This window comes from Drosophila ficusphila, unplaced genomic scaffold (assembly GCF_018152265.1).
Source record: "Drosophila ficusphila isolate 14025-0441.05 unplaced genomic scaffold, ASM1815226v1 contig_791, whole genome shotgun sequence".
NCBI lineage: Eukaryota > Metazoa > Arthropoda > Insecta > Diptera > Drosophilidae > Drosophila > Drosophila ficusphila.
In genome coordinates, this window is record NW_025064737.1 from 13198072 (window position 1) to 13224134 (window position 26063).

At 41.5% G+C, this 26063-nt stretch overlaps 1 protein-coding gene and 1 non-coding gene across 2 annotated transcripts; both read right to left on the reverse strand.

Moving 5' to 3' along the window:
• Positions 1–819: 819 nt before the first annotated feature.
• Positions 820–24607, reverse strand: LOC108087290 (protein Skeletor, isoforms B/C). Its single transcript, XM_017184600.2, has 14 exons — positions 24446–24607; positions 14972–15048; positions 14445–14596; positions 7413–7523; positions 5595–5728; positions 5448–5532; positions 5010–5210; positions 4862–4882; positions 4454–4778; positions 4139–4353; positions 3812–4083; positions 3466–3596; positions 3246–3409; positions 820–3191 (listed from the first exon to the last, which is right to left on the reverse strand). The coding sequence occupies exons 1-14, from the start codon at positions 24508–24510 to the stop codon at positions 3030–3032; spliced, it is 2115 nt and encodes a 704-aa protein (XP_017040089.2). The 5' UTR covers positions 24511–24607; the 3' UTR covers positions 820–3029.
• Positions 19652–19816, reverse strand: LOC122320805. Its single transcript, XR_006245848.1, has one exon. It is a non-coding gene; the product is annotated as a U1 spliceosomal RNA (small nuclear RNA).
• Positions 24608–26063: the final 1456 nt, after the last annotated feature.

Genomic DNA, 26063 nt, shown 5'->3' on the forward strand with positions numbered 1-26063 from the left:
TGGGGGTATCCGACCGAACAATTTTTTAGTTCGGCACGGGAGTGCAATCAAAAATGTATTTAGCTTATATGGTTGACGGACCGTGTGCTGCAAGGGGTTTTGAAGAAGTCTGAGATTTCGGGGGAGTCCGGACATCCTGGCACACCCCCTTGCGTCCGCCCCTGATAAAAAGAATAACATTTTCGGCAAGCGAATTGCGACGAACTAAATTTTAAACACCAGGCCAACATAACCGCTTAGTGTAAATCGATCAGCTGATCAGCTTAAAATTGGCTTGTTCAGTGTTGAGCGCGTGACAAATTATTCTTGTCACACCAACAACAACCACATGGAAATTAATTAATTACTTGTGCGCGGCGTGCTATTTCGTGACACGCACAAAGAATCAGCGTGGTTTCGCATCTCTGATCTGATGTTTACCTTGAAATAACGGTTCTTTCGAGTGATGCGGCATTCTGATTGGTGGAAACAGTGAGGGGAAGTGTGCCAAGGACAGTTAACTTAAAAAAGAACCGTTACTTAAGTAAATTCAGTTTTACCAGCTGCAACCTGCTATTGATTATGTTGGCCTGGTGTCAGAAATCGAATTTCATATTAAAATTGGCTGGTTTCAAGATCCCAAACACCAGGCAAACAGAAAGGCTAAGTAGGTGGATGCTCAGTAGCAGCATTTATGTATAAGGCAGGGGCGGATGCAAAAAAAATTTGGGGGGATCCGACCGAACAATTTTTTAGTTTGGCCTGGGAGACCTGGCAACACTGGTCATATGATAGAAACCCCTGTATCCACCCTCTTGAATAATAATGAAACAGAACACATTTGTTTTTCGGAAATTTATTTGTAGAATATTTGTTTTTGATTTTGTTCTTACGCCCTTTGTGTTTTTTCTTCTTGTGAAGCTGCTTATTATTGACATCAATCTTTCAATTCCTCTACCACTTATTTGAACTGACCAATTTGATGGCAAGTTATTGTCAATGGGGTTTATTTTATTTGTAGGATCTGATGCGATCTATTAACATTTAAAAGTGGATTAGTGTCTTCTCCTCATCCTCTTAGCCTTGCGACTCATGCATATCTATTTATTAAACTGGAGATTTCAATGCAAGTTGCTTTTGATTTTGGATTTTATTATTTGTAATGAAAGTATTTCGTTTAGGTAATGCAGAAAAATGTTGCTATCTAAGTACGAGATGTTAAGTTATAATCGACATGGAAATTTTTATATTCTTGGGATATTCTTTGAAATTCATATTTTTGCCTTTCGTTAAATGTAAATATGTATTTATGTATATGTATATCAATTGAATATAAAGGTGTGAATTTACTTATAAATCGTTTGATTTGGTTATCATTTCTTTCGATTTCCTTTTCGTTTTATTTGGACTCTTGTGCGCTTAGCTGCATTAACTATACAAAAATCAATTTGACTTATAAACCTGCTCCAGATCCCGTCAAATTTCAATATCAAAACTCTCCATAGTTGTAGTTTATGGATCCTTACACTTTTCTATGTATATCTTTTACCCGAAAATGTACATTACTACAGCATAGTGGCCTTAATATTTAAACTTATAGAGGGAAAGGAAACAAAGGAGTCAAAGCAACAGAAACTTAACAAACTTTAGTGTCCAATATTTTTTATACATTTATACTCTTAGGAAAAGTTAGTCCTCTTGTTTAGCTAATTTAATGGGAATTTCTTTAGCTGTGGCCATCAACTTAATTTATTCAGATTTTGCTTACATCAAGCCATAGCCAAAAATTATGCGAACAACTATCAAAAAGATTTACCATACATATATAATTATCTTTTATAATATTACATATTCAATATCATGCCAAATATTTCGCAAGTATCTAGCATATTTACTTGCCCACTGCTTATTGTCGAACATCTTAGTTGTTTTTTTCTCTGCTTCCCTCATTTCGCTTATTGTAAACATATACGAATATATATATCTGGCTTATATAAAAACACCAATTATGCAAATATAGTTAAAAAAGTTACAAGAAAACCATTTGATAACAAAAACTTCATCCCGTCCGGATGGGGATTCTTGTATTCCATTCTAAACGTGTGCGGCGCGTGGTTTACATTTCATCTAATATCGTTACAAGAAGCACCACAGTAGTCAGTAGCATTAAATAACATAGTTCTCTTATTTGTCTTTAGTTTCTTAGTACATTCAAATTGTGTAAAAGTATTGTATTGTCTGTGAAACTTTCTCAAAATTCACAATTCTGTAGATTTTTTATTGTCATACAAATTGCATCGGTTTCTGCCCTTTCCTAAATCCATATAATTCTTATTTTTATTGTACAATGTCTTTGAGCTTCAGTTGCAGCCCATCTAAATTATTTTGTTTGATATTTCGTTATCGTTTATTTATTGTCGCTGTGTCGCGTTATTATTGTCGGCTTTAATTTCCATTGAACCGCATATTAAACATGATTCTGTATCTACATGTCTGTGTAGGTTTTTCGTAGTAGTTGCTAGAAAAATTACAATTTTACTGTACTAGAGATGTAGATGTATAAGTAAATTTAATAAGTATACATGTAAAAAAGTAGAATTCCATACTCGTAAATGTACAAAAAGTTTTCGCTGCCCAGCCACAAAAATCTACTGCCAACAGCAACCGATTAAGTTTCGGCTGATTGGCGCTGGCTCAACACCCATTCTACGCCCACTGTCGCCGAGGTACAGTGGGCCCTCACGCATGCACACACGATTTCAACAGTTTTACATCTTACGAATTATTGTCAAGATATGTTTGTCAGATGATATTAGCCTGGTTGCGAAAGACGCCTTATGGCCCAAAACATCCGACAGACAAGTTTTGAGTGCCTAAATGTGAAATAATAAATTCGTATCGAGAAGTTCCAATGGAAATGCATTAAATGTGGACAGGATATGGTCAAGGTAATGGATATGTAAAGATCTAGATATGTGCTCAGATCTCGGGCCCTTGTCTGTCGAGCATTTTGATGTAAATCTAGAGTTTAGACCAATTTATTGGCACTATCAGGCAAGCAGGTGGCCACAAAAAAGCAGGCGTGTCGCGACCAGGCTAAAAACTGTGAATATTCCGTAGAAAATCAGCAGATTACTGCTGACTGTGGCTCCTCTGGAGGCGCCCATGTCAACTACGTTGATTTTCCAGCCCAGATTGTTATGTGTAAAGCACTGCAAATTGAATTATTAATTACTATATAACTTTATGTATATACATTTACTCACCTGATAATAAAGCAGATCGGGTGCATTCATGGGCACTGTCCAGTTGAGATAGCCAGGCTCACCATCTTCGCACTTGTAAACCAGTGTTTTCATGTACTCCTCGAAGGTTTCGATTTCCGCCGACCGATCGATGGTTTGGTGCTCCCACTCGCAGTAACGACCAGCTGATAAAATTATTTATCAATAAATATAGCAAAATATAGCTGTAGCAATGACTTACCTCCTGTTGGCATAGGGTTGCCATCCTCGTCGTATTCTACTCCAGCATAAGCCTTTTGTTTTCGGGCTTCCAGACCCATTTTCTGACCCAATCCTCCTTCGGGAGAATCCGTGATGTAGAAGGGGTGATATCTGTTCAAAAATAGAACATATTAAATAATAAACAAAAATCCATATTAGTTTCTTTAGGTTTTACTTTAAATATTTGTTAAATAAATGTTTTTAAGTAAAATTAGATTGTAAATAAAAATGTTTTGTATCTGAAAAGTTCGAGAAAACATGAAGCACTACTACTTTATTCTTACTTTTAACTTGAAAGCTATCTTATTTAATCAGTAACTACATACCTAGCTGGATGGGAGGAATCACTGCCGCCTTCGATGGTGAACTCGTAGGACAGGCCACGTTCCACAGTGATTTCAGGGATCAGCAGATCGTTCACATACCAGGCAATGCCCCACGAGGGACCCCCAGTGATGGCGGTGTAGCCCCGCTTGCCCCCCGTGGGTCCAATGCTGGCACGGAACTTCCTGACGCCTTCGATCTTTCGCGTGGGCCATGGCCTGGGTCCGCTCTCGTCCTTCACATCGTACAGCGAACTCTTGCAGGCGTGGTCGTTCTGAAAGGTTAGTACATTTACCCCATATCTTATATATTTTGGTCATTGAACTTACTCTCGCTGCGAAGTTGATGCGAATGTCGTCCTGGTTGTGATCGCTGGCGGTGTGTAAATGGGCATTAGCCTCCTTCCTGGCATTCAGAGGTCCTATGGCGGCGATAACTGATACTTCGCGATCAAGGGGAATCGGGACATCGTAGATGGGCTCGTTGGTCTGAAGCAATCGCTTATAGCGAATGCTGGTGACCCCGTTCTTTCTATCGCCGCTCACTAAGGGTTAAAAATTAACAGAAATATTATTTAGAACCAGTAATTATTATTTCATCTGATTCATTTAATCAAGTATTTTTCAGATTCAACAACAACCTACCCACAATAACATCGTTACGAGCTCCAATCCTTTCGTCGGGACAAGTTCCCCGTTGACCATCGCACTGGGACAAATCGGAGATGAAATAATCCTCGGCCCGGAAAACCCGGGTTGTAGTATCGTAGAAGGCCACCACCACATCGGACTGGGACATCTGGGGTCGGCCATTCGCTCCGGAGAGTCCGAACGCCATGTACTGATCCTCGGTGATGCGACCGAAGAGTTCCACCTGCAGATATTCTCCCTGGAGCTCCCACTTCACCTGCAGCTTGTTCGGCAGGATCTCGCGGCAATTGCTGTACACAGGACGAGGCGTTGTGGTGGTCTGAAAAGGACAATGGGACGGGGTAAGTAAGCCTGGCCGGGAAAACCAATCAGGACATGCATGAGGCTAAGTCTAGTACTCACGGGTGAATACCACCATGAAGGCTAATGCGGCGCGCATAAGTCAAAGAGATATACATTATGAGTTGTGTGGCAATGAGCAAATGCTAGCACATGGATCGGGGCAAATGTTCCGGAGCTAACTATATCCGATAGAGAGTGTCACACTTACCGTTATCTTGGTCTGACCCAAAGCAGGTGGTACATCTAAGTCCCTCGGAATGTAGACGTGTCCGAAATTGTGTCTGTACTCCACACACCAAACAGCCAGCCAGTCGATGTCGTAGACAGTGAGGTTTTTGGGTAGCTGAATCTCGATGTCCTCGCCTTGGTAACCACGCAGCGGTTCCAGGGATCCTGCCTCGTTGGCCACCTGAAATTGGTAAGCATGAATCAGTATGTTAAAGTGATATTATAGATTGGAGTGCACCACAGTTGTTTCCAATTATACTAAAGCAAATTGATTGCCTTTTAACTAATGATTGAACAAACATTTCTATTTAAATATTTTTATCAATTTAAAATCCAATAAGCAAATATTTTTATATTTTTATATTTATATATATTTTATATATTTTATATTTAGATATACATCAATTCAAATACTCACCTTAATCCCCATGATGTTTGGTTCGCTGCCATTTCCCACCCAGAAGTAGGCATCAGGTCCAGCTCCATCGTAGTGCAGGTTGGGTCTACAAAAGAAAGAATTTCATTGTAATATATTCAAAATTCAAAAACTGCAACTTAATCTCACATGTAGAAGGTCTGGGCATCCAGAACGCTGATGTTGCTGGAGCGGAGGCCGTGGGCCAATCGCTTGAACTCGGGCAGAACCCGCGGCTTGGGAACATCCAGATTGGGTGGTATGAAGACCTCACCGAAGTCAACCTGCAAGGGGGTTAAGGTCATTAGACTGGGCATGTCATTAAGTATGTTATGCATGCACTTTTTTTAATATATTCAAGGCGTGGCATTTGTGTTTTTTTCTTTTTACATACTATACATAGTTTCTACACATGAGCTGTGTGATTACATTTTACTTTAAAATGCTAGTTTACTTAACAAAAACAAATGGCATAATGATTACTTTATTAACACAAGAACTAATTGAAATTAAGATATACATAGTTTAGGTGAGTAATAATTTAAGTTTTTTAAGGAATACAAATATTGTTATCTGGGGCCTATAAGTACTGATTCGGAAGTGGTATTTAATGCTTTTCAAAATATTACATTTTATTTAAAGGTTATACAACATTTTGGATATGATTTATTATCTTTATTTCACTAATGGTTATTTAGTACTAAATACAATTTTAAACGGATATTCACAGTGGAGCCTTAAAAGTATGCCTCAAATTCTACATGTGCATTTTACGCTACTCCGTGTCTACATTCGACGCGGCTCTAAGTAAGCAAACAAGCGATTTGTTGTTGTATACCCAAAACATTTGTACATAATGTGTGTTTATGTATGCCTCCGTGTGGAGCCTTCCCTCCCCCAAAACCCCCCCGAAATCCCTAAAAAGCCCCCATCCCCACGCCCCGCTAAAAAATCGGGCATGCGCGCTCAAAACTCCACAAACAACACTCGCACACAAACACACGCAAACGGACGCACACAGTGGCAAACTAACCCCAATCTGGCTGCATCGGTGTGTGTGTGCGGCAGTCAGCCCCCAAGAAGTTTTTTGGCTGTCAGTCAATGGAAGGCAGCGTACACCCAACCGAACACACACAAGCTCGTGGAAGGAGCACCCTGTATGCCACACGTATACACACACACAGTCTCCCAATCCGTGTGAGTATCTGTGTGACGAGGGGGGCAGCCCGAATGTGTCCGTCTGTGTGTGTATGTGTGTGTTTATATGCAACCACTTGAGTTAATCAAAAATGTCTGCTGTAATTTATTTTACTACGGCCGCCATCTTTTATTCGACCGTGCTGCAAACTTCGCCCCCTTTTCGCTTTCCCCCCGTTTCGGAAAACCCCTTTCCAATTTGGGGAATTTATCTGGAAATGCACTTGTACTCCAGTTCCGCCTGGGAAACTTAAACAAAAGTAATTTTCACAGGGCGAAGGCAAACATAATTGCAAGTGGACGCGGGACGCGGGACGATGGACGATGGGCGGCACTTGCATATTCAGCAGTGTAATTAAAATCTAAAACTCTAATGAAAACAAAGCTTCCAGGCAACTGACCCACATTAAAGACTCCTTACAAAAAAAAGAGAACGAAAAAGGATTTGCTTAGCTAAAACCCTCATTTGCTGTTAAACAAACGCAAGCGACGAGAAACCAAATAACTTCCTTGTTGAAAAGCTATTAAGACCATAATCGATAGCCGGGCCAAAGTATAATGCTAAAATCTTTGTGCAGCTGCAGTTAAATTACAAAAATGTAATTACGAAAAAAAGAGATGAAAAGAAAAGGACTCTTGGCCGGCTAAATACACACATAAATCTGGGAGAATGGCGCGTGCCATCCGCAAAGAAATAGCGAACAAAAAAAAAAAAAACGAAGATACGATGGATGGTTGGGATGGAATGTATGATAGAGAGAAAGGACTCACCGTGAAGCGTCTGCACCACACTGACAGCCATCGAATGTCCTTAATCCTTTTGCCCATGGGTAAGCGCAGTAGGATGTCCGTTCGGTTGTGCGCCTGCAGAATGGGGGATCCCTGCGGGTGGTTCCGAAACCGAGAGCCGAGAACGAGAGTTGGATAGAAGCACATAGTTAAGTGGGAATCATAGGACATGGTAGACTTAAAGTACAGCAAAAGCCAAGAGTATGCCTTCCCAGCGTTCCCATTGTCAAAGCTCATCACAAACTGCACACAGAGAAATCATATCGATTTCAACTTATTCTTCTTCGTTATTATCTTTAAAAGGATGTATACTTCTTCGTTATTATCTTTAAAAGGATGTATACTTTAATGTTTACCACAAACCTCATTCTCCCCACATTCTCATTTAAATAGAAAATATACTAGTTTCATTAAGTTAAAAATTTGTTATCTGGATTGCATTTGAATTATATATTTTTAAAATTTAAATATGTTATCATTACTTAAAGAAAGGCTCAAGCTTTAACGAAAATCAAAGAGGTTTTCCCCCGGCTTGTCAGCAGATCGTCCGCAGGGCACCGCCTCCAATTTGCACGTTCATTGCCAGTTTGTAGTGTGTGCATAGGGATTAAGGTGAAACCAACCAGAAAATGCAACAGATCGGACCCTGGCCTCAATTCTGTAATGGAGCAACGCCTCCGTGTCATTAAAATTAAAGCAAAAACCGAACGACCGGCGACGAAACCAACAACGTTTCTCATTTTCGCATATTCGCATTATTTATGAAGCGAGCGCTGATGAAGATTTATGGCTAATGCAGCGAACCGAGGCATTACACATGCCTCATGCCCCCGTCACCCCTTCCCCCCCCCCCCCTTTTAACCCCCCTTTCTGATGGGAGTTTCTCAATGCATGAATAGTTGGGTTAAACCAGCCACTACACACGAACTTTTTGCTGGCGGCTTTAAGCTTTAGCCAATTAGCGACTGTTTTGGGCTTCGCTCGTGGGGCATCACTGCATTGCACTTCTGTGGGAATCTCTAGTTGGAGCCTTGGCACAAAGACGAAAACTGTCATGGTTGAGCAATGCATGCGAAAGTATCTCCATCAATCGGTACTTCAAAAACAACAGAACTTAAACATGAATAATTTACTTGTTAGTTACACAACGCACAGATACTTTGGTCATTTAAATTTGAAATTTATTGCACATTTCTCACTTTTTGTTTTAAGAGTTTTACTTTTTAGTTATTATGAATACTTGGAAGTTATTATGAATAAATACAAAAATACTTCATTTAATATATGACCCAACTCATATTGTTATTTTGGGTAACAAATAAACACAACACAATTAGAGATTGCATTTAATTAAATATCAAAGGGATGTGTTAGCTTCGTAAACATGTGGATTGTGCAATGATTTCAATTACATATTCATTACTGCAGTTACTGCATCTTATTTTTCACTTGTAGGGCGGAACGGAAGTAGAAGTCGAAGTCGAAGCCGAAGCCCTGGGAATATTAATAATCAACTTGAAGTCTAAGTATGCCAATCCCAAGGGGGCTGCCAGTCAGCGAGTGTTTGCCCAGATGAATTTGTATCCGTCGTCGGGGTTGCGATGGCACGATATCCTTCGCGGGAACGGGAGGATGTATGGTAGATAGAGCTCCTTGAGGGCGGTGGAGGATCGATTCATCGCAACTGGGACAAGTGTCTGGCGGCGAGTCAACAATCACTATTAGTCAGTCAGTCAGTCAGTCAGTTGGGCGGTTGAGCGGTTGGTTGGCTGGTTAGTCAGCCAGTTGGTGAAGTGGAAAGGTCGACGTCTAATGAATGTCGACGGAGGCCACGCAATCCGCATTAGACACGGCTAAGCACTTAGCCAGCATCCTCGAGATGACACATTGACGTGTCCGATGCTTGTCCAGATTCATCACCATCTCCATCTCCATCTACAGATTCCCAATCGGGTTCCAGCAACAGTTGCACCACTCTCTAATGAGCCAAAACAAATTGAATGGCTCTGTGTCAACAGTGCATCAAATGTATCTGCTAGATACACAGCGAAGGTCCTGAGGTCCTCGGGTCCTGATGTCCTGCCACCCTTGTGGCAGTTCGTCCTTTTGTCTCCAGTCCGTGGCGAAGCAGTTTTCCTCGAATTCTGTTTGCTTTCGATTCCTAGTTCCATTACACAGTCACAGTTTCCGACTGGCAAATATGTATGTTTGTTGCTTTATTTGATTTGCTTGTCCTCCCACTCGACAAGGACCTCTCTTCCACGTCCTCCGTTCGACATTTATTGATGCACTCAGCCTGGTTGGGTTTTCGGATCGATTTTATTCTATATTTGCTCTCTCGTCCGCATAAGCCCCTCTGCACTTTCACCCAATTAGTTTGAATTCGGTTTCGGGCTTGTATTCCGAATGCGGATGCGGATTGGAGCAAAGGAGCAAAGGAGCTCTGGTATCCTTTCATGTGGGCTCTCGCCCATTTTGACTAAGACCTAAACTGGCCAACTTGTTGCGCCTGCTGACTTGGCACTTTGCATTCTCTGCCGCTCGATAAACAAAACGCACAACAATCGAGGCCATTTCGCAGACAATAAAACGCGCCAACTCAGCAGAAGCAGACAGCCCCCGCCATCCAATCACCCAGCATTTCAACCCCATCCCCATCCAACCCCATCCGTTTCCATTCCAGCACCCCAACAAAGCCACCACCGAAAATATTCTAAAATTATTATGAATATTTTATGTTTCCGTGACGAAGCGGCGCCGTCAAGCCAACGCCCCCAGTTTTTGTGGCTGACAGTCGGCAGACGGATGAGTTGACTCAACTCAGCTCAACTCGATTCGAGTCCCGGCAGCGAATACTCAATTAAATTTGTATTAAAGTCCACTGGTGGTCGGGGGCATTAATCACGCCAACAACAATAATAATTAGTAGGGCTTTGGCTGGGCAGATGAGCAGGGAAAGATGTCCCTTAACGAGCTGCTGCAAATCTAGTTGGTGATAAAAGCCAGAAAATAAGTAAACATAAAGCTGATAGAAGTGTAAAGCAAACTATGAATGATATAGAAACCATACAAATTAAATAAATGATTTAAAAGATATTTAGGTTTACTGATGTTAACTTGGACTCTTATTAATTGCATATCTTAAATAAAATATTCCATTTAAACCGAAGGTTGCAAACTTATTCATTTGCGGTTGGTCGGTTAGGCCAGCAATGTAATGATTAAATTATAATTGTCTTGAATTTCAATGGAGTGAAATGAAAAGCATTTTTTTCAAGAAGACCTCGAACACAACAGGGGAGTTTCCCCATTGGAAAGGCCGCAAGGTGTGAAAAGCGTTGCCTACTTGTGAGCGCAGCGAGGGTGAAGTGACAGCAACAGGCGAAACTACTTGAAGGCTCTGCGGAGGATATTGGGGGAGTGAAGGGGGAGCCCAGGGGTTAAGCTGGATGCCGAATGAATCCAGAAACTTTCTGGGGCTTAATCGAGTTAAAGGCAGTTGGCACATCGGCCCGAGGGCGAAATGAAAAGACAGCCAAAACAGTTGTTCGAGTTGCGGCTGCGCTGTCAACGTTGATTAACACAATGAAGGACGATCCGAGGGGGTGGTGGGTGTGGGTGTGGGTGGCCCAGAGAATGGGTTCCCCCCCCACGAGAATGAAGGACAAAACTAAAACTTCATTTTGCTACTTTGCATGCAGCAAATTTTAATGAAATCTGCATAAATCAGCGTTAAGCGAAAAGGCAAATGGCAAGGTGGAGAAAAGAGGGGTTTCTTTTTTTTTTTTTTTTGCTGTACTGCAGATGCAAATGAGCAACAGCCACGGGCGGGTTGCCAAGGGGGGATGAGGGGGAGGGGGTGGTTGTGGGTGGTGCAGGAGAAGGCAACAGCGTCATCCTCATTGTCATGGCAACGGGCGTTAATCAGCACGGCGTCGCTTTTATGCTTCTCAAAAAATTCTAATTTAATTACTTATGCTCGATGCATCCATTGTGACACATTCCCCACCCAATCAACCCACTTCCACCCACCACCCACTTCGTTTTGGGGGGACGATGGGGAGGGGCGAAGAAGCTAAAGCGAGCGTGAACACAAAAAGAAATGAGCAGCACGAAAAGCAAGAGGGCACTCAAAAAAACATAGGTGTCATCTTGAAGAGTTAAGGGAAAAGAAACCTCTTATTTTTTTGTAAATATTATTTAAATATTGAAATTGGTTACTTATGTTTTGATATGAAAAGAAAGCAAAGAAAGTATATATACTTTTAGGTACATTATAATGTTTTTGTATTAAAAAACCAAAACGAATCCTTTCATCCTTTAATGTAAAATACTTTATGGACTTCAATAAATTACTTGAATTAATTACTTTAAATTCCCAGAAAATTATAAATACCTCTTAAATTGTCTTTGCTACAATAAAAGTTTTTATAGGGATTTATTTTTTCTAGGAAACTTTTTTTGGTGCTGTGACATCTAGCGATGCAGCAGGATTGGCAGCCCTTCAACTTCGCCTGCCAGAAGCAGTTTGCGATAATTAACGCTGATTGGCCTGCCCGAGCAGCTTAGTGAGAAGCCAGTTTAAAGGCTGTCACTTGCCAGGATTCCCTGCCAAAGGACGAGAGACGCGATGGCAGGCGACTACTACCGAAAACGTACCAATTCCAATCAGTTGCATTTATCAATTATCGCACGGCGATGGCATATAGCTTATACATAAATACATACATACATACACACATACATACATACATGAAAATCATTAGACATAATAAACGCGCGCAATTTGTTGGCTCAAATGCATGCGATTGCGATAGCAGCGGTGTGCCACATAATACAGCAATCATCATCGTGCTAACACACCAGTCCGCCCACCCACCGCCGACCTTCAGCCAACCCACTCCACCACCCACCCCTCATTTTAGAAGGTGCACACGGGTGGTATGGGTAATGTGTCTGAAAGCGTAAAAGCGTGCAATCGCTACAGCGTTCCGGGCTTCCACCTCCATCGCAGAAACCACTCCTCCCCCAACCGCTCGGCACAATGTTGCTCTTTGTCAGAAGGACAGGAAGGACGAAGGACTCGGGACTCAGAACTCAGAGCTCAGGACGAAGGAGGAGCGGCGCTGCTGAAAGGGAAATGGAAATGGAGGCGATGGCATCGTTGTACATTGAACTAATAAAGCCCGGCACGTGGCATCAACAATGAAACGCATTAAAGTCGATTACAATATGAATGCCCCGGCTGTTTGCCACGGGTATTCGTATTTTGCCTTGGCTGCGCCTCTGCAACGTTGGCTATATAGTAGTGTTATACTCGTAGTAGTCTGCCAACATATAGTACACATCATCAAACGATTCCTCAAGCGCGAAACCGCGTCGAGCAGTTGAGATTTTCGAATGGGGAGAATCCAGCGCGCGTAAACATCCTCAGGTTTTCTTTTCGGCTGCGTGATTTGGCACTCCGAATGGGTTTGGGTTTGCGGTTCCGGATTGGGGATTCGGGGTTGTGGAGTCCGGAGACTGCGCATTGGGGGAAATCCGCAGTTCGGGAATCGCTTATGCCCCGCACGATGCGCTCTGTTATTCTTGGCGTTGCGGAAATATTTTGCCAAAGATTGGATATGCAAAAATCAGGCAACATTAGGATGTGCTACGTGCTTAAAGAGCTCTTGAGAAAGGGTTAAAAAAATGTGTTTTTCTTTATAAAAAAGCATTTAAACTTTAGATGAGGTACGTAAGAGTTTTTAAGGGGAACTTAAAGAGCAATCCCACAAATAAAATGGGAGGTGATAAGCACAAATTATTTGTTTGGCAATTATTTCTATTATTTATTTATTAAACCCAGATTACTTTTTCTTTACCAAGTAAATTTATTTAACCTTTCTATCTTTAGATAAGGATAGGAACCTTGGCATTTCAGAACATAAACAGATGCTTTGCCTTATTTGCCCAGTTAAACATTTCAAATCAAATACAACATTCAACTGAGCTGTATTTGTTTCACCCATGAGATAATGTCAATGCCAAGTGGATAGCCACTTCACCTTTGCCTTGACGGGCTTGCTAGAACTTGGGATTACGGATCAGGGAATTAGGATGCATTGTTTGTGATAATGAAATATGCAACGCTCAAATGACGTCAAATTGTGTGTTGTGGGTGTGCATCTTGGCTGCTACGTGAGATTAGGGCTAAAAAGAGGAGGGTTACGAGGTGCATTCGGGGTGAGAAGGTGGCTCAGATTTGAGGGGGTCGAGGGCCCAAAGCAAAGGGGTACTGGCTAATACCAGCTTAGTGCGTTCAAGTGGCGGCGCAAGGAGACTGGCAAGGTAAATAGTTGAGCGGCTTAACCTTGTGGCGACTCAAAGTAAATAGTAGCTTTGGCTGAAACTTCGCTATCTCCGCTTTCACCGTCCCAAATTTTCTCCACCGCCCTGCGGCTTTCTTTATTTGCTGTTGTTTTTGTTGTTGTTGTGTTTTTCTCCCCTTTTTTTGGTGGGCGGTTGCCTTCTGTTGGCCCGTTTCCCTGGCCACACATATGACCGCAAATCTAACGTGAAGAAATAAATGAGTTTTTCACATTAGGAGGCAACGAAGCGACACCAACAACGACAACAACAACAACAACAGCAACAACAACAGCAAGCAGCAGCCACAAAAAGCGACAACGACAACGAGCACAAATGGCAGGCGAGATGAAAAATGTTTTTTAATTTTTGAAAGTGGTTTCATTGTCAGCCGTGCGTAACGTAAAGTCTGCAAGGATGCGGGGATACGAAGTACGTAAGGACGTACGTACAAACGTCCATACATTCGCTCACGTTCGGAGGAAATGGCCTGCTGCGCTCGAGTAGCCAGGACATCTCCATCTCCGTCTCCATCTTCATCTACTTCTACTACCTCTACTCCTCCATTTCCATCTCGCCCAGTCCGAAAGACCATCAAAGCGAAGCCCCAAAAATTGTGTAAAATGTAGGGAACCCCAAATGCATTCTTAGAGCAATGATACTCACATGCCCGCGTACTCCTCCGGATATGGAATTATATAGCCCTCGGGACTCGGACGCGGAGTCTTGCCCACCCAGAAGAAGGCATCGGGTCCTGTGCCATCGTAGGCAAAGGACTTCACGAACAGTGTCGACTCGTCCACCGCGTAGACTTGACCCTGGGGATTTAAAAAAGTGGAAGTTATTATATCCAAAAGTTAATCTGGTTGAGTTTTAAAAATGTATATCTATTTAACGCTTGTCTTGCAGTTTTGCTTCTGTCTATGAAATTTAAATTTGTATTAACATATTGTACGGTATATTAAAAAACTTTAAAATGAAAGTATTAATAGACGTCAAAACTTTAATTGGTCTCACAAACTTCTTAAGCCTGAGGTTTGCAGAACCTCAGTGTTCTGTTTTGTAAACTAAAACCTCAAAGCGACGTAAGTCAAAGAGACTTCACTTAAAAAAATCCTGACAAAAACTAAAGCTTTTACGTTTCCTTCGAATTGCAGTACTTAGAGAATTTGTATGGGAAATATAAAACTCACCTTGATGCCGTGGGCAAAGTTGGTAAAGTCTCCGATAAAGCGGCCGTAGTAGGGCTCCGGTGGAGCTCGTCCGGCGGCTGTGGATGAAATAAAATAAAAGCGATGCGAGATGGTTAGTTGGAGAAGATTTAATTGAAACGGTCGGCCAAAAAATAAGTTTTCCACTTCGTTCACAAACACACAGATAGAGAGAGAGAGAGAGAGAGAGAGTGGGAAAGCCTTGAATGCGGTGCATTTACAGGTGCTTTCGCCTGCAATTCCTGCCAGGGATTCATAATCCGGAGGCTCAAGGAACTCGCTGGACACGGACAAAGAGCGAAGCCTGCTTTGCAAATTAATCCTCAGACGAAAGAACTTTGCCATACAAAAAGTTGCTGCCGTGCAGCTTTCCCGAACCAATGCTGCTCCTCCGGCAGCCAGTAAATGTTGCCTCTGTTCCACTGGATGATGATTACAACCAAGGATGACGACGATGCCGATGACGAACTGGCTCTGTTTGCCAAGCTCTTGACAAGTCCCCGGGGAAGTCGTTTGGCATGCCTTTCCCTTTGGGATTGCGCCATGAAATTGATTGAAAACCATGAAATATATTGAAATTCAATGCTAAGCTTACGGCGAGCCGAACTGCCAGCTAAACAATGCAAATGTATGCCAAATGTTTTAAGAAAAAAGTACAGATACGGAAAGCAGACAGACAGCTTCCAAATGAGGTGGTAAGTGGGTGTGCAATTTCAGTTTGTTTCTGGCTTGTCGATTCGATATTAAATCCCAATGCCGTAAGCTATCCAAAAGGAGATGCTGCTCCTCCTTCTAACAACCGTTGCCAGGGGATTCCCCAGAATGTCTCAATTGCCGCTGGTAGCCAGGACAACAACAATAACAACAACAATAGCGTAATATGAATTAAATCAACTAATGCGTGCATTAATCTCTGAAGTCCTGGACCCACGCTCGCCACACAGAGAAGCACGTGGCCCCATGGAATATACGTGCTCGAGGATATTTATACAAAGTGATGACGAGCACGTTGACATCCCCCAAGCCAAAGGCCCTTGGTGAAGAACAACAATGGAAGCTACAGGGAAGCTGAACATTGTATACTCTTTTAGTAAAAAATCGATCATTCCTACATTTTTGGTAACATACATTTTTCCTTTTAGAAGTAAGAATAATCAGACTTGAATTAAATATAACAACGTATATGCAAATAAGTTCAAAAATATAAAGGTGAATTTATTAAGAATGGTTTTCTATGCTCTCTTTTTTTTTTAAAACAAATAATTTTCCACTTCCAAAATGTTACGACATTCAAGGTTATGGAATGCGTGTTGTTATGAAGTAATAATTGTATCTATTATGTTACCATTCATATGACAGAATAATTATGCTGATTAGGTATATGTATATCATTCGAAGTAAAATTACAATACCCCATGAAAGGGTGTAGAAAAAACCTAGATATAGTAACCGCCTGAGGCTGAGGATGCCCGGCACACGACCGCCGATGGTTGTTGTTAATAACGTTTGGTTGCTGGGTATTCTCGGGTGTTCGGGGAGAACAAATAATAGTCAATGGCCATGTCTATCTTTCTAGCTGGCTGAGTGGTTGTGTGTCTGGGCCATCCGTCTCCTGATATTTCGTCACTGAAAAGCGATAAGATTTCACGCAGCCGATAAATACTTAGAACCCGAGGACAGAAGTTGCCAAGCAGATGGCTTTATTTTCTGACTTGTTGCCAGGTTCTTCCACGGAAAATTGATTGGCAACGCACGGCATCCACATCGAAATCGACATCTATATCGACATCGACCCATATTGCGTGGCACTCGCCGTCACTTTGCCAATTGAATTCAGGACGCACAGCCGAAGGATTCGGCCGAAGGATACCGGAGACAATAAACGCTTTTAATCCACTAATGCCCAGCTGAGGCGGAGGAAAGGATTGCAGACACATAAGCTCTATAAATTAACGGGTTGCCAGGGATACTTAGCAGGACATCCCCTTTCTGCAGCTTCCCCTCCCCGAAATCCCAATCTGCATATAACATCGAGTCAGAAGGGGTTGTGGCCATCGCACCCCGGTTGGTTATATATCCCTAATCCCGTCTCCAATCCGCTCGACAAGTGCCTTTCGGGGGTGGGAACTCAAACTGAAACGCGTAACCACAGGCAACCAGTGCATGCATTCTGTATCTGATTTTCGAGGTAGCATTTGCTACGACTGAGACGGATGGACAAATGATTGACTGCCACACAGTTCATGGCAAATATTTGCACTAAGCAGTTTGCAACAACAAAGTAAGGGGAAATGCAAGTGGGAATTATAAAATAAGTTTCTTGTCTTACATTTTTAAACATTATTTGAAATGAATTGCAGTATTATGTTAGACAATACCAAAGCTTTTTAGTTACTGTAATGGTTTATTTATTATTTATGTCGGGACGGCGCGAACGCCGTCCCGGTGGCCACGTACCAGTGCAGGTTGCGGATCCTGTAAAACAGTCCTCATGAAGGCCATATCCACCAAGTACGGCCAGTGGGTGAAACTTTTCATAAGTTCCCGGCGGCCGGGCTAGGATTTCCATGAGGAAACTGCTAAAACTAATTGGGAATTATAAGCAACTCTCCTGTTTAAGGAGCAAAGTAGGCTACGGATTCTCGACCATGGTACAATTATACAAGGTAGTCTCGTCGGCAAAAAGCACTCTCTTATTCATTACTCACCACAAGTGCGAGTGAGAGGAGTCTGCGTAGTAAGTGCGATGGAAACGACAAAAGAGCTTTTAGTTTAACCCTTAGATGGCGCATGGGGCTTACATTGCCATTTATAGTAAAAAGAGTTGAAGTTTTTTATAAATTAATTTTTAATAGTTTTGAATTTAAAATTAAACGTTGTTTTTGTTTTTATATAGTTATTTTTTGTTTAGGTTCTTAATTTTAAAATAAATGTCAATCTTAAAGTAAAATTTTTTAACATCTAAATTAATGTTTCTTAGCAGCTATTAATAGTTTCTCCTTTACAATTTTTGTTATACTAAAATAATCTGAAACTACATGTAAAAAAAAAAAAAAAATTTGCATCCAAGGGCAGAACGACATCTTTTCACAAGGGTTAATACTCTGAAAAAAAATCGTCCACACACATACTCTTTCTTCAACAAGCACGAACGCACGGACTAAAAACCGAACGATTAGGCAGCCGACGAGACTACCTTGTACATATAACGATTTAAGCAACATTCTCGAACATTCCTTGCCGCTCACACAAAACGGTTCGATCGAACAAAATCATTCGGAACCGAGCCACAATCGCTTACGACCATACATTTTTGTTGAACCAATGTTTTCAATCACAAAAAATCCGAGTAAATGAACGAGTATAATCGAAAAAATTGTGATCGTTGCAGCTCTCTGCTACGGAAGGGGCTGGAAAATTCAGGTAGCCGAGAAACTCCTAAAAACCAGCCTTGCACATTTCCCGCAATTAAATGGGTACGGAAATAATGTTGTTAGAACTGCCGTTTGAATAATCATCAAATTTATTCCCTTTATTTACTTAGCGCGACATCAAAGGAACAAACGATAATTAAATTCGCACTAATCTGCCCGTAATTTATTTTATCACATGCCCATCTTCGACTTTGACGTCGTCATCAGCATCAGCATCAACATCATCATCCTCGTCGGGGGTTCAGTTCGGGTTTTCGGGTTTGAGTTCGAGTCGAGATCCTGTAAGGCACGCACGACCAGGACACACGAAATTCCAAATCAAATTTTCATTTACTTCCGAAATAGACTCTTCCTGGGCAAAGGAGTCAGGGGGAAGGAGAGAAGGGGGAGGAACGGGCGGAAAGCAGGTCGTTTTCCCCCACCGAAGGACTCATTGGTTGGTGGCCCAACCTCATTAAAGCTCGGAAATATTCCTCCCCAGGAATGTTTCGCCCTGTTATCCTGACGGGGGATGCTACTGGTACATCTGTATTTGTCTTTCCCACTGCGAGGGTGTGTGTGCTCCCCTGTGCTTCTGTGTGTATGTGTTTGTGTGTGTGTGTGGATGGTAAATCGAATAAAATTTAGCTGACTCAATAAAAATCAAAAAGCGTTAATGCTAACGATATGACTTTAACCTGAAACCGAGTAAATTGTTGCTTGTGTCAAAGCCAAAAAGAAAAAAAAGACGAAAGAGCGGGAGGGGATTCCCCGACCCTCGGATTCCCGTTTCTCTCGTCCTTCGCAGCGTGAATTTGGGCGGAAAGTCGGCAGGATATGGCAACTGGAAGCAATATTGCAACGTAATCTGACAGCGACAATTTTTTGTCGAACTCGGACCGACTCCTTTCTTGGCATCGGAAACTTGGCAGGGAAGCGAGAGCGTTTAATAAATTATGATAAATAAATAAGAAAGCGCGAAAAGGAGGCTGGACCAAGTAGCACACAAACACAAGGAATAGAAGTCGGTTAATGGACGGAACGAACTGTTTAGGGTTTCTAGAACCCAAAGGAACAATCCAGTCCACCTTTCTGCTTAATGATCGATGATGGTGGAATCCTTGCGTTCGTCTGAGATTGTTTGACGGACATTTGTTCAAATTACCTAGATCTTCAGCAAAGTAACTTTCTCTCTTTTTAATCAAATAACTAAATCTTGTTATTAACTACTTGGATATTTATTATTTATGTCGGGACGGCGCGAACGCCATTCCCGGCTACCAAAAATTACACGCACGAGTTATTCACATTAGGAATAATCGCAGAGGTCAACTCAGCCGAGGTGCAATGGCCAAGTCTCGCTCCGGAGGAACCGCCTTCGTGATCACGGTTAACCTCTACGCCAGGTAAGTATGCTTTCCTCGGCTCTGGCTTGGGGTTTCCTTGAGAAAAGTGCTAGAAGCACTTGGGAATTTTTAACCATTTTCTAGGTATAACAGAACCAGAAAGTATGCAACAAGAGGCTTAAATCCTACAAATCTTCTACCTGAATAAAGTAATGCCGACACAGCCGGACATCCTCCCCAGTAATTTGTTTTAAAGACTTTCTTCCCAGTCCTGTGGCGTCCTGTTATCTGGCACCGGGTGAAGCCAACACTCCTGGGAGATTGGTGGGCTTCCCGCTGCGACAGCCACCGCCCAAAGTCTTAGAAGGAGGCGTGACCGCTCAGCTGGAAATCAGCGCGAGTCGCATTTATATTTATTTCAATTTTATGACTTCATGTTCGCCGAATCCTAGCCACAAACGAAATGAAACTCAAATATGTACACAAAGTTTCAATGCGGTTGGCTGAGTGGGTGGGACTCCTGGGTAGCAATGTGTAAATCCAGCGCAGAGATTAGAACATTTTGCGCGGCAACATCACAGGGAATTATGCGGCTCACAGTGGGTGGCTTAAGCGGGGGGCGTGGCACCCCATCACCCACAAGGACGTCGTTCCGTCTCCTTCTGTCCTTTGGTTTTTACGGTGGTGGTTTCATGTGGGAACCACAGATCCCCCAAACTCGAAACTCCATGGAGCATTTGTATACACTTAATACCTTAGTCCTGCGCGGCAACAACAACAACAACAACAACAACAAATGCTGCATCAACAGGAGGGGGAAATAAAATCGCTTCTTCGGCGGCACGCTTGAGCTAATTTAATCGCTGCAAATTGCTCGACAATCTGCCCGGCATTAGAACTCCTCCGCACACGTGAAATTCGAGCACCCCAACGGATACGGGATATCGCATAAATGCTATATGCTATATGGTATATGGTGTATGGTATATGGATACGGAACTGATAGGGGAAAGCGGATTGGCTGCTGGTGTGAATTAGATTACTTTGCCATGGCAGCGGACCCCAAAAAAGTTAGTGTCCGTCTGCGGACTGCAAACAAGCGATAAGCCTGTCAAAAACTGCACTTTTTCAATTCCACACAAAAATTCGACATCGCACAAGCGAAATCTGATAAGCATATATTTGATACGCTTTCTAAATAAAGGAATGACTTGTTTACCTTTAAAAAAAAATAAATTTAATCGTATGTAATATACATAAATAAATATATAGTGATTTTTGAAAATTTTTTACTAGAGTAATTAAGAGAGTTAAGAAAGCACAAAGGTATGCTTATGAATCTTACTTTTGATTAAATAAAATAAAAGGCATATAGGCCTTTATCTTGACGGACTTATAGTCCCAACTCCCCATCCACTGTCATGTTCAATACGCAATGAAATTTGAAAGGAAAGGAAATGAAGTGATGTGATGTAAGCGCAGCATTGCACAACCAAATCAGTTTGATATTTTCGCTGTTATGGCTCTGGTGGTTCGATGTTCGTGGTTGTCCCATTGCACCGCCCACAGTGGACAATTGAGATTCAATGAACCGCACCACCACCGCTCCAACTGCCAATTTGCAAAGCCCAGCGGAAAGTTAACGAAATGGTTGGGCAAAAGTGCAGGCCAACGACGTTTAATTGGCCGCTCCGTGTCCCATATGTGGGATTATAAAGATCCCCATTGAAATCGGCCGAATCGCATATGAATTTGACTGCGTGGGTGGATAGCTCTTCACTTCGCAAACAAAAAGGCCAACATAGATGTCGAGTAAGGGCATAATTGACTGAGACTTCAGACTTCTGTCTTTCTATTTTTAAAATCTTTTAACTAAAATGGCATGATCATTTGGAGCCGGATCTTGGTTTTAAACGAGTGTGAGCCTAAGCTGACGTTAAGTGGAATTTAACGATGAATTTTTATACACTTATTCCATGTGCTTAAATACCAGGAAGCTCGAGGTAAATGCTTAGTTCGCCATTATGGTGAAAAGCATGATCAACAATTGAAAACAAAACAGATTAATAATATGGTTCCCAGAGTTTAGCATCATTATCAGACGGATGTAACTAATTACCTAACGTTTTAAAGATGAGGTAATTGTTTTTACCAATTAAATACATATAAGTAAATTTAGGTTAAAGCATTTGTTCTTATCAGTAAACACATTAACCCACAACTTCCTTTTGTTATTTTGCACGCTAAAAACTACAGTGATTTCGTCTGAAAAACGAGTATTTGTTATTCTATGATTGTTTTTTATATATATAAAATATTTGCTGGCAACTGGAATCGCATGCGTAAGTCAAGACACGCACTTTTAAGACCACTCCATTGCAGCGATGTCGACACACTTTCGTTTTTTTCGCAGGCCGTTTTAATTTACATTGGCAGCGAGTCAAGCGTTCCATTGGTTTTTCAGTTGTTCAGCTGGGTTAAACGCACTGTACCTCGCATCATTTTCGTTTTCATTTTCATTTTCAATATATTTTTTTTCCTTTTTTCAGTTAAGCTGAAACTCGGTTGCGTAAGTGACGTAAGTGTGGGACTGGGGCGACAAGATTGCTGCCGACTCACTTCTGTTTGTGTGTTACTTTCGGGCCAAGACGGCTTGTATCTGGGAATGGGAACTGTGCAGGCCAAGTACAAAGCCCGTTGGTCTGTCAACCGGTTTCCACATTACACCACCAGCTGCCCGATTTTTTGGCAGTACCTCTCGGCCAAGATATGAATGATTTAGTTCGCTTGCGGTTCATTGGCCCCTCTAATGCCTTATCGCGATGTTTTGCATAATGCGAAGAGTAATTTTGGCAATAAATTAGAATTTCCTTCGCCGTCGACAGTTGGCTGAATTTATAAGCGAATGTCAAGAATGCCAAATGAATTGAAAGTAAAGTTGGCCATTAGTCAGTTAGATAAAGACAAAGACCAGAAATTTAAATTGGTTCGCAGGGCGAGAGAAACCACGCAGTAATTGGCTGCCTGAGCTCACAATGGATTAATCCGAAAGCGTTTCCCTGGTACCATTTGGTTGCCCTATTCTGCTCTCACTAAGCCCCATTCCCACATTCAAATTGGCAGTACCTAGTACCTGGCTATCTGTTTACTTTTGCGTGACCAACGCCGGTTCATTGAACCCCACTGACATTGCGTCACTGACCATAAAGCTCGAACCATCTAATTATGGCAATTAAGTAATCACAGGCAGAGTTTTCAGAATATTATGCAAAACAATGGGTACGCTTTGATTTATACTCCCACATTTGCATAATATATTCACACGATTATAAAGTGGGAGAGAAGACCAAAAGATACCTTTGACTTTTAGTGTGAAAATTCATATATAGTATGGAATGCAAGCTTTAAAATATTTATGATCTTGACTGTGACGATTTTTGTCTTCATTGTGAAAGCGTGCAATTTAGTACAATAAAAGAGCACACAATGTGCCACAATAAAAATGCTCTTTAATTATCTTGAACGGCGATAATTGTTGAAATCGCATCTTTATGCACTAATAATTAGAGCTCGGATAGTTATGCACGAAAAAAGGCTAAAATGTGCATGCAAATACGCAGGAAAAATTGCAAAATATGCTCGCGAATTTGCATTTAAAAATACAAAAAGATATGAAAGAAATCAAAATATGCTCTAAGGAAAGAAATATGCACAATATATCCGAGCTCTACTAATAATACTTTAATATTTTAGCTTTTGTATACTATTTGAATCATCTGATGAACACAAACCTATTCTTGCTAATTACTTGGGTATTATAAATCATCTTAGATTTTTAAACGAATTGTCGTGATAGGTGCTAATAGTTAATGCAGCCATTTGTTTTTAAGCTATAAGCCAAGTTTTTAATGGCTGTTTGAAAACCTCGTGAGGTATGAAAATGACACATCAATTTGTTCTTTTTTTTGGTTGTAAAGTCATTAAAACTACATCATAGCCCAGGGGCTTAATCACATGCGATACGTTCAACCATTTTATTGAGTTCGCACTCATCAAACCTCAATTGCGATTGAGCAACGTTCGAGTCTTTTGAGGCCCCGTGAAAAAAGGGTACTCGAATTAATTGAGGTTTCGGTAAAGTATTTACTCTTTGACGAGTTGCCTAAGGCCAAATTCGTCATATTTTCGACTTGGCGTTGGAATTTATTGAGCCATCTGGCAGATTTGCAGACAAACCGCAAGGCAGTATTTTTTTAAGCATTCTTAACCCACGGCGCCAAGAAAAGTGAAAGTGGGTTGCTCACAGCTTCATCAATAAATTGCACAATTTGGGCAAGAAAAATATATCTTCAAAATATAGTTACACTTTATGCTTAAGAAACACAACGAATCAATCTTGATGGAAAAAATTTAAATTAGATTACTTCTCGTATAAGTAATATTTTTTAGTAATATAGTGTTCTAAAAGTCAATATCAGGAACCACATCCTTTAAAAGGGCGTAGTACATCCTCAAATTAAAGGGAGATTTTGCCAGGCGAAATAATGCTTTATCGCAAATTTCTATTTCAAGTCAGAGTTCAGCGTTAATTGGTGACCCCTCGGCTCCTATTACTTTGGTCCCTGCTGTCGAAGGGCACCCACACAGATACACACCGAAGGACACCCACATGGCACACCGATGGGGCATTCACTCACCTTGACAGAGGCGACACTCGAGGAGCAGCGCTGCAAGAGCGGCAACAACTGCGAACTGCGACCATGTGATGCTGGTTAATCCTCGTGCAGTGGATGTCCTCGTCCTGGACGATGTTGTATTTGTATTCGTTGTTGCTGCTGCTCCTGCTGCTGCTGTTGGGGCTTCAGTTTGTCCCTGACGACGCGTTTTCCACGAGGTGGTTTCCCTGACCAACCTGCTCGCTTTCCTCCACATTTTCGGTTCGACGATTGAAACAAAAGGCGGAATCAAAGCAAAAATAATTTCGGTGGCTCCTAATTTTTTTTCCGTTCTCTTAAGGACTTTTGTTTTTTGGGCGGTGCGATGGTTCCCGGGGAGCCTGCGCTTGCGTGCGTGGGTGAAAATTCCCGGATTCCGGGGACAGGTGCTTCCGGGGGGCGGGGCTCAGGTGGGAATTCAGAATTTCTCGCTTTGATTTTGATTCAGTTTAGGTTCTCTTAATTTTGGTGGGCTTTTGTATCCTTAAAGTCGACCAAACCTTGGCGGAAAAGTGTTGTATTCCGTAGTCCTTGTAGAAGTCCTTGTTTCGAGGTCTCAAACTCCTCTATATACACACATCCCTCCGATACATATATACGCGTATCTGTATGTCTGCGATTTTATGTTTATTTTTCATTTATTTTTGTTATTTAACTTGTATCTTTAAGTTGCATAACATTTATTTTATGTATTCTCAATTATTATATTTATGCTTAGCTCACTTATGAATTTCTCATAGAAATTTCTCTAAATTATTGCACAATTTTCACATTAACTTTTATTGTAGTTGGTTTAAACGCAATTTACTTTGAGTAAATGGTTTTTTATTTTTGTTTTAATTGATTTTGTTAAATAAACTATGTGTTAAGAAACGAAAAAGTTTTATTTTGGGCTAGGCCCATTCTGGGTTTTTACGGGTTTTTAGTTCGCGCACTATTTTTATTTGTTTTTACATGGATGGAAAACTTGAACTAGTAAATTAATAGTTATTTATTTTATCCGGTTAGGTGCAGTTTTTGATAACTGTTACAAATTCGGTTTGGTGCATCCTTTTTGTTGGGTTTGCAGATTTTTCAGCGCCAAAAGAGTGTGGAGGAAAGTGATGCGGGAAAAAAGCGTTACGCGCGTCAGGGCGAATCGAGCTTCAGACTTAGTGTGGCCGCAGCTTGTGCGATGGAATTCATCATTGGTGTGGCTGCATTGGCGGCAACGCAAGATACCGATTACTGCTGAAAAAATACCAGAAGAAAAGGTTTGAGTAAGAAATATACCGCAAAGCAGGGGCGTTTGAAAAGGGGATTGAGAGTCATTAATTGTGCCACAATGCTCTTAACTAGAAAGTTTTTAGCTTAAAAAGTTGAAATTTAATTGAATAACAATATTTGTGTATTATCTATCAAATCTATATAATAAAAACTAGGTACAAGTCTTATGTTCAATTTTGCTTCCATTCTCAGTCGGCCAGATGGCGCTATACATGAACGTTAAGTTCAAACAATACATGCCAAAGGAAAATCATTGACATACAGTTTAACTGTCCTTTCTTGCATTTTTTGTTTTAGAATGTCGTTATTGTAACCGCAGAGACCACAAAAACAT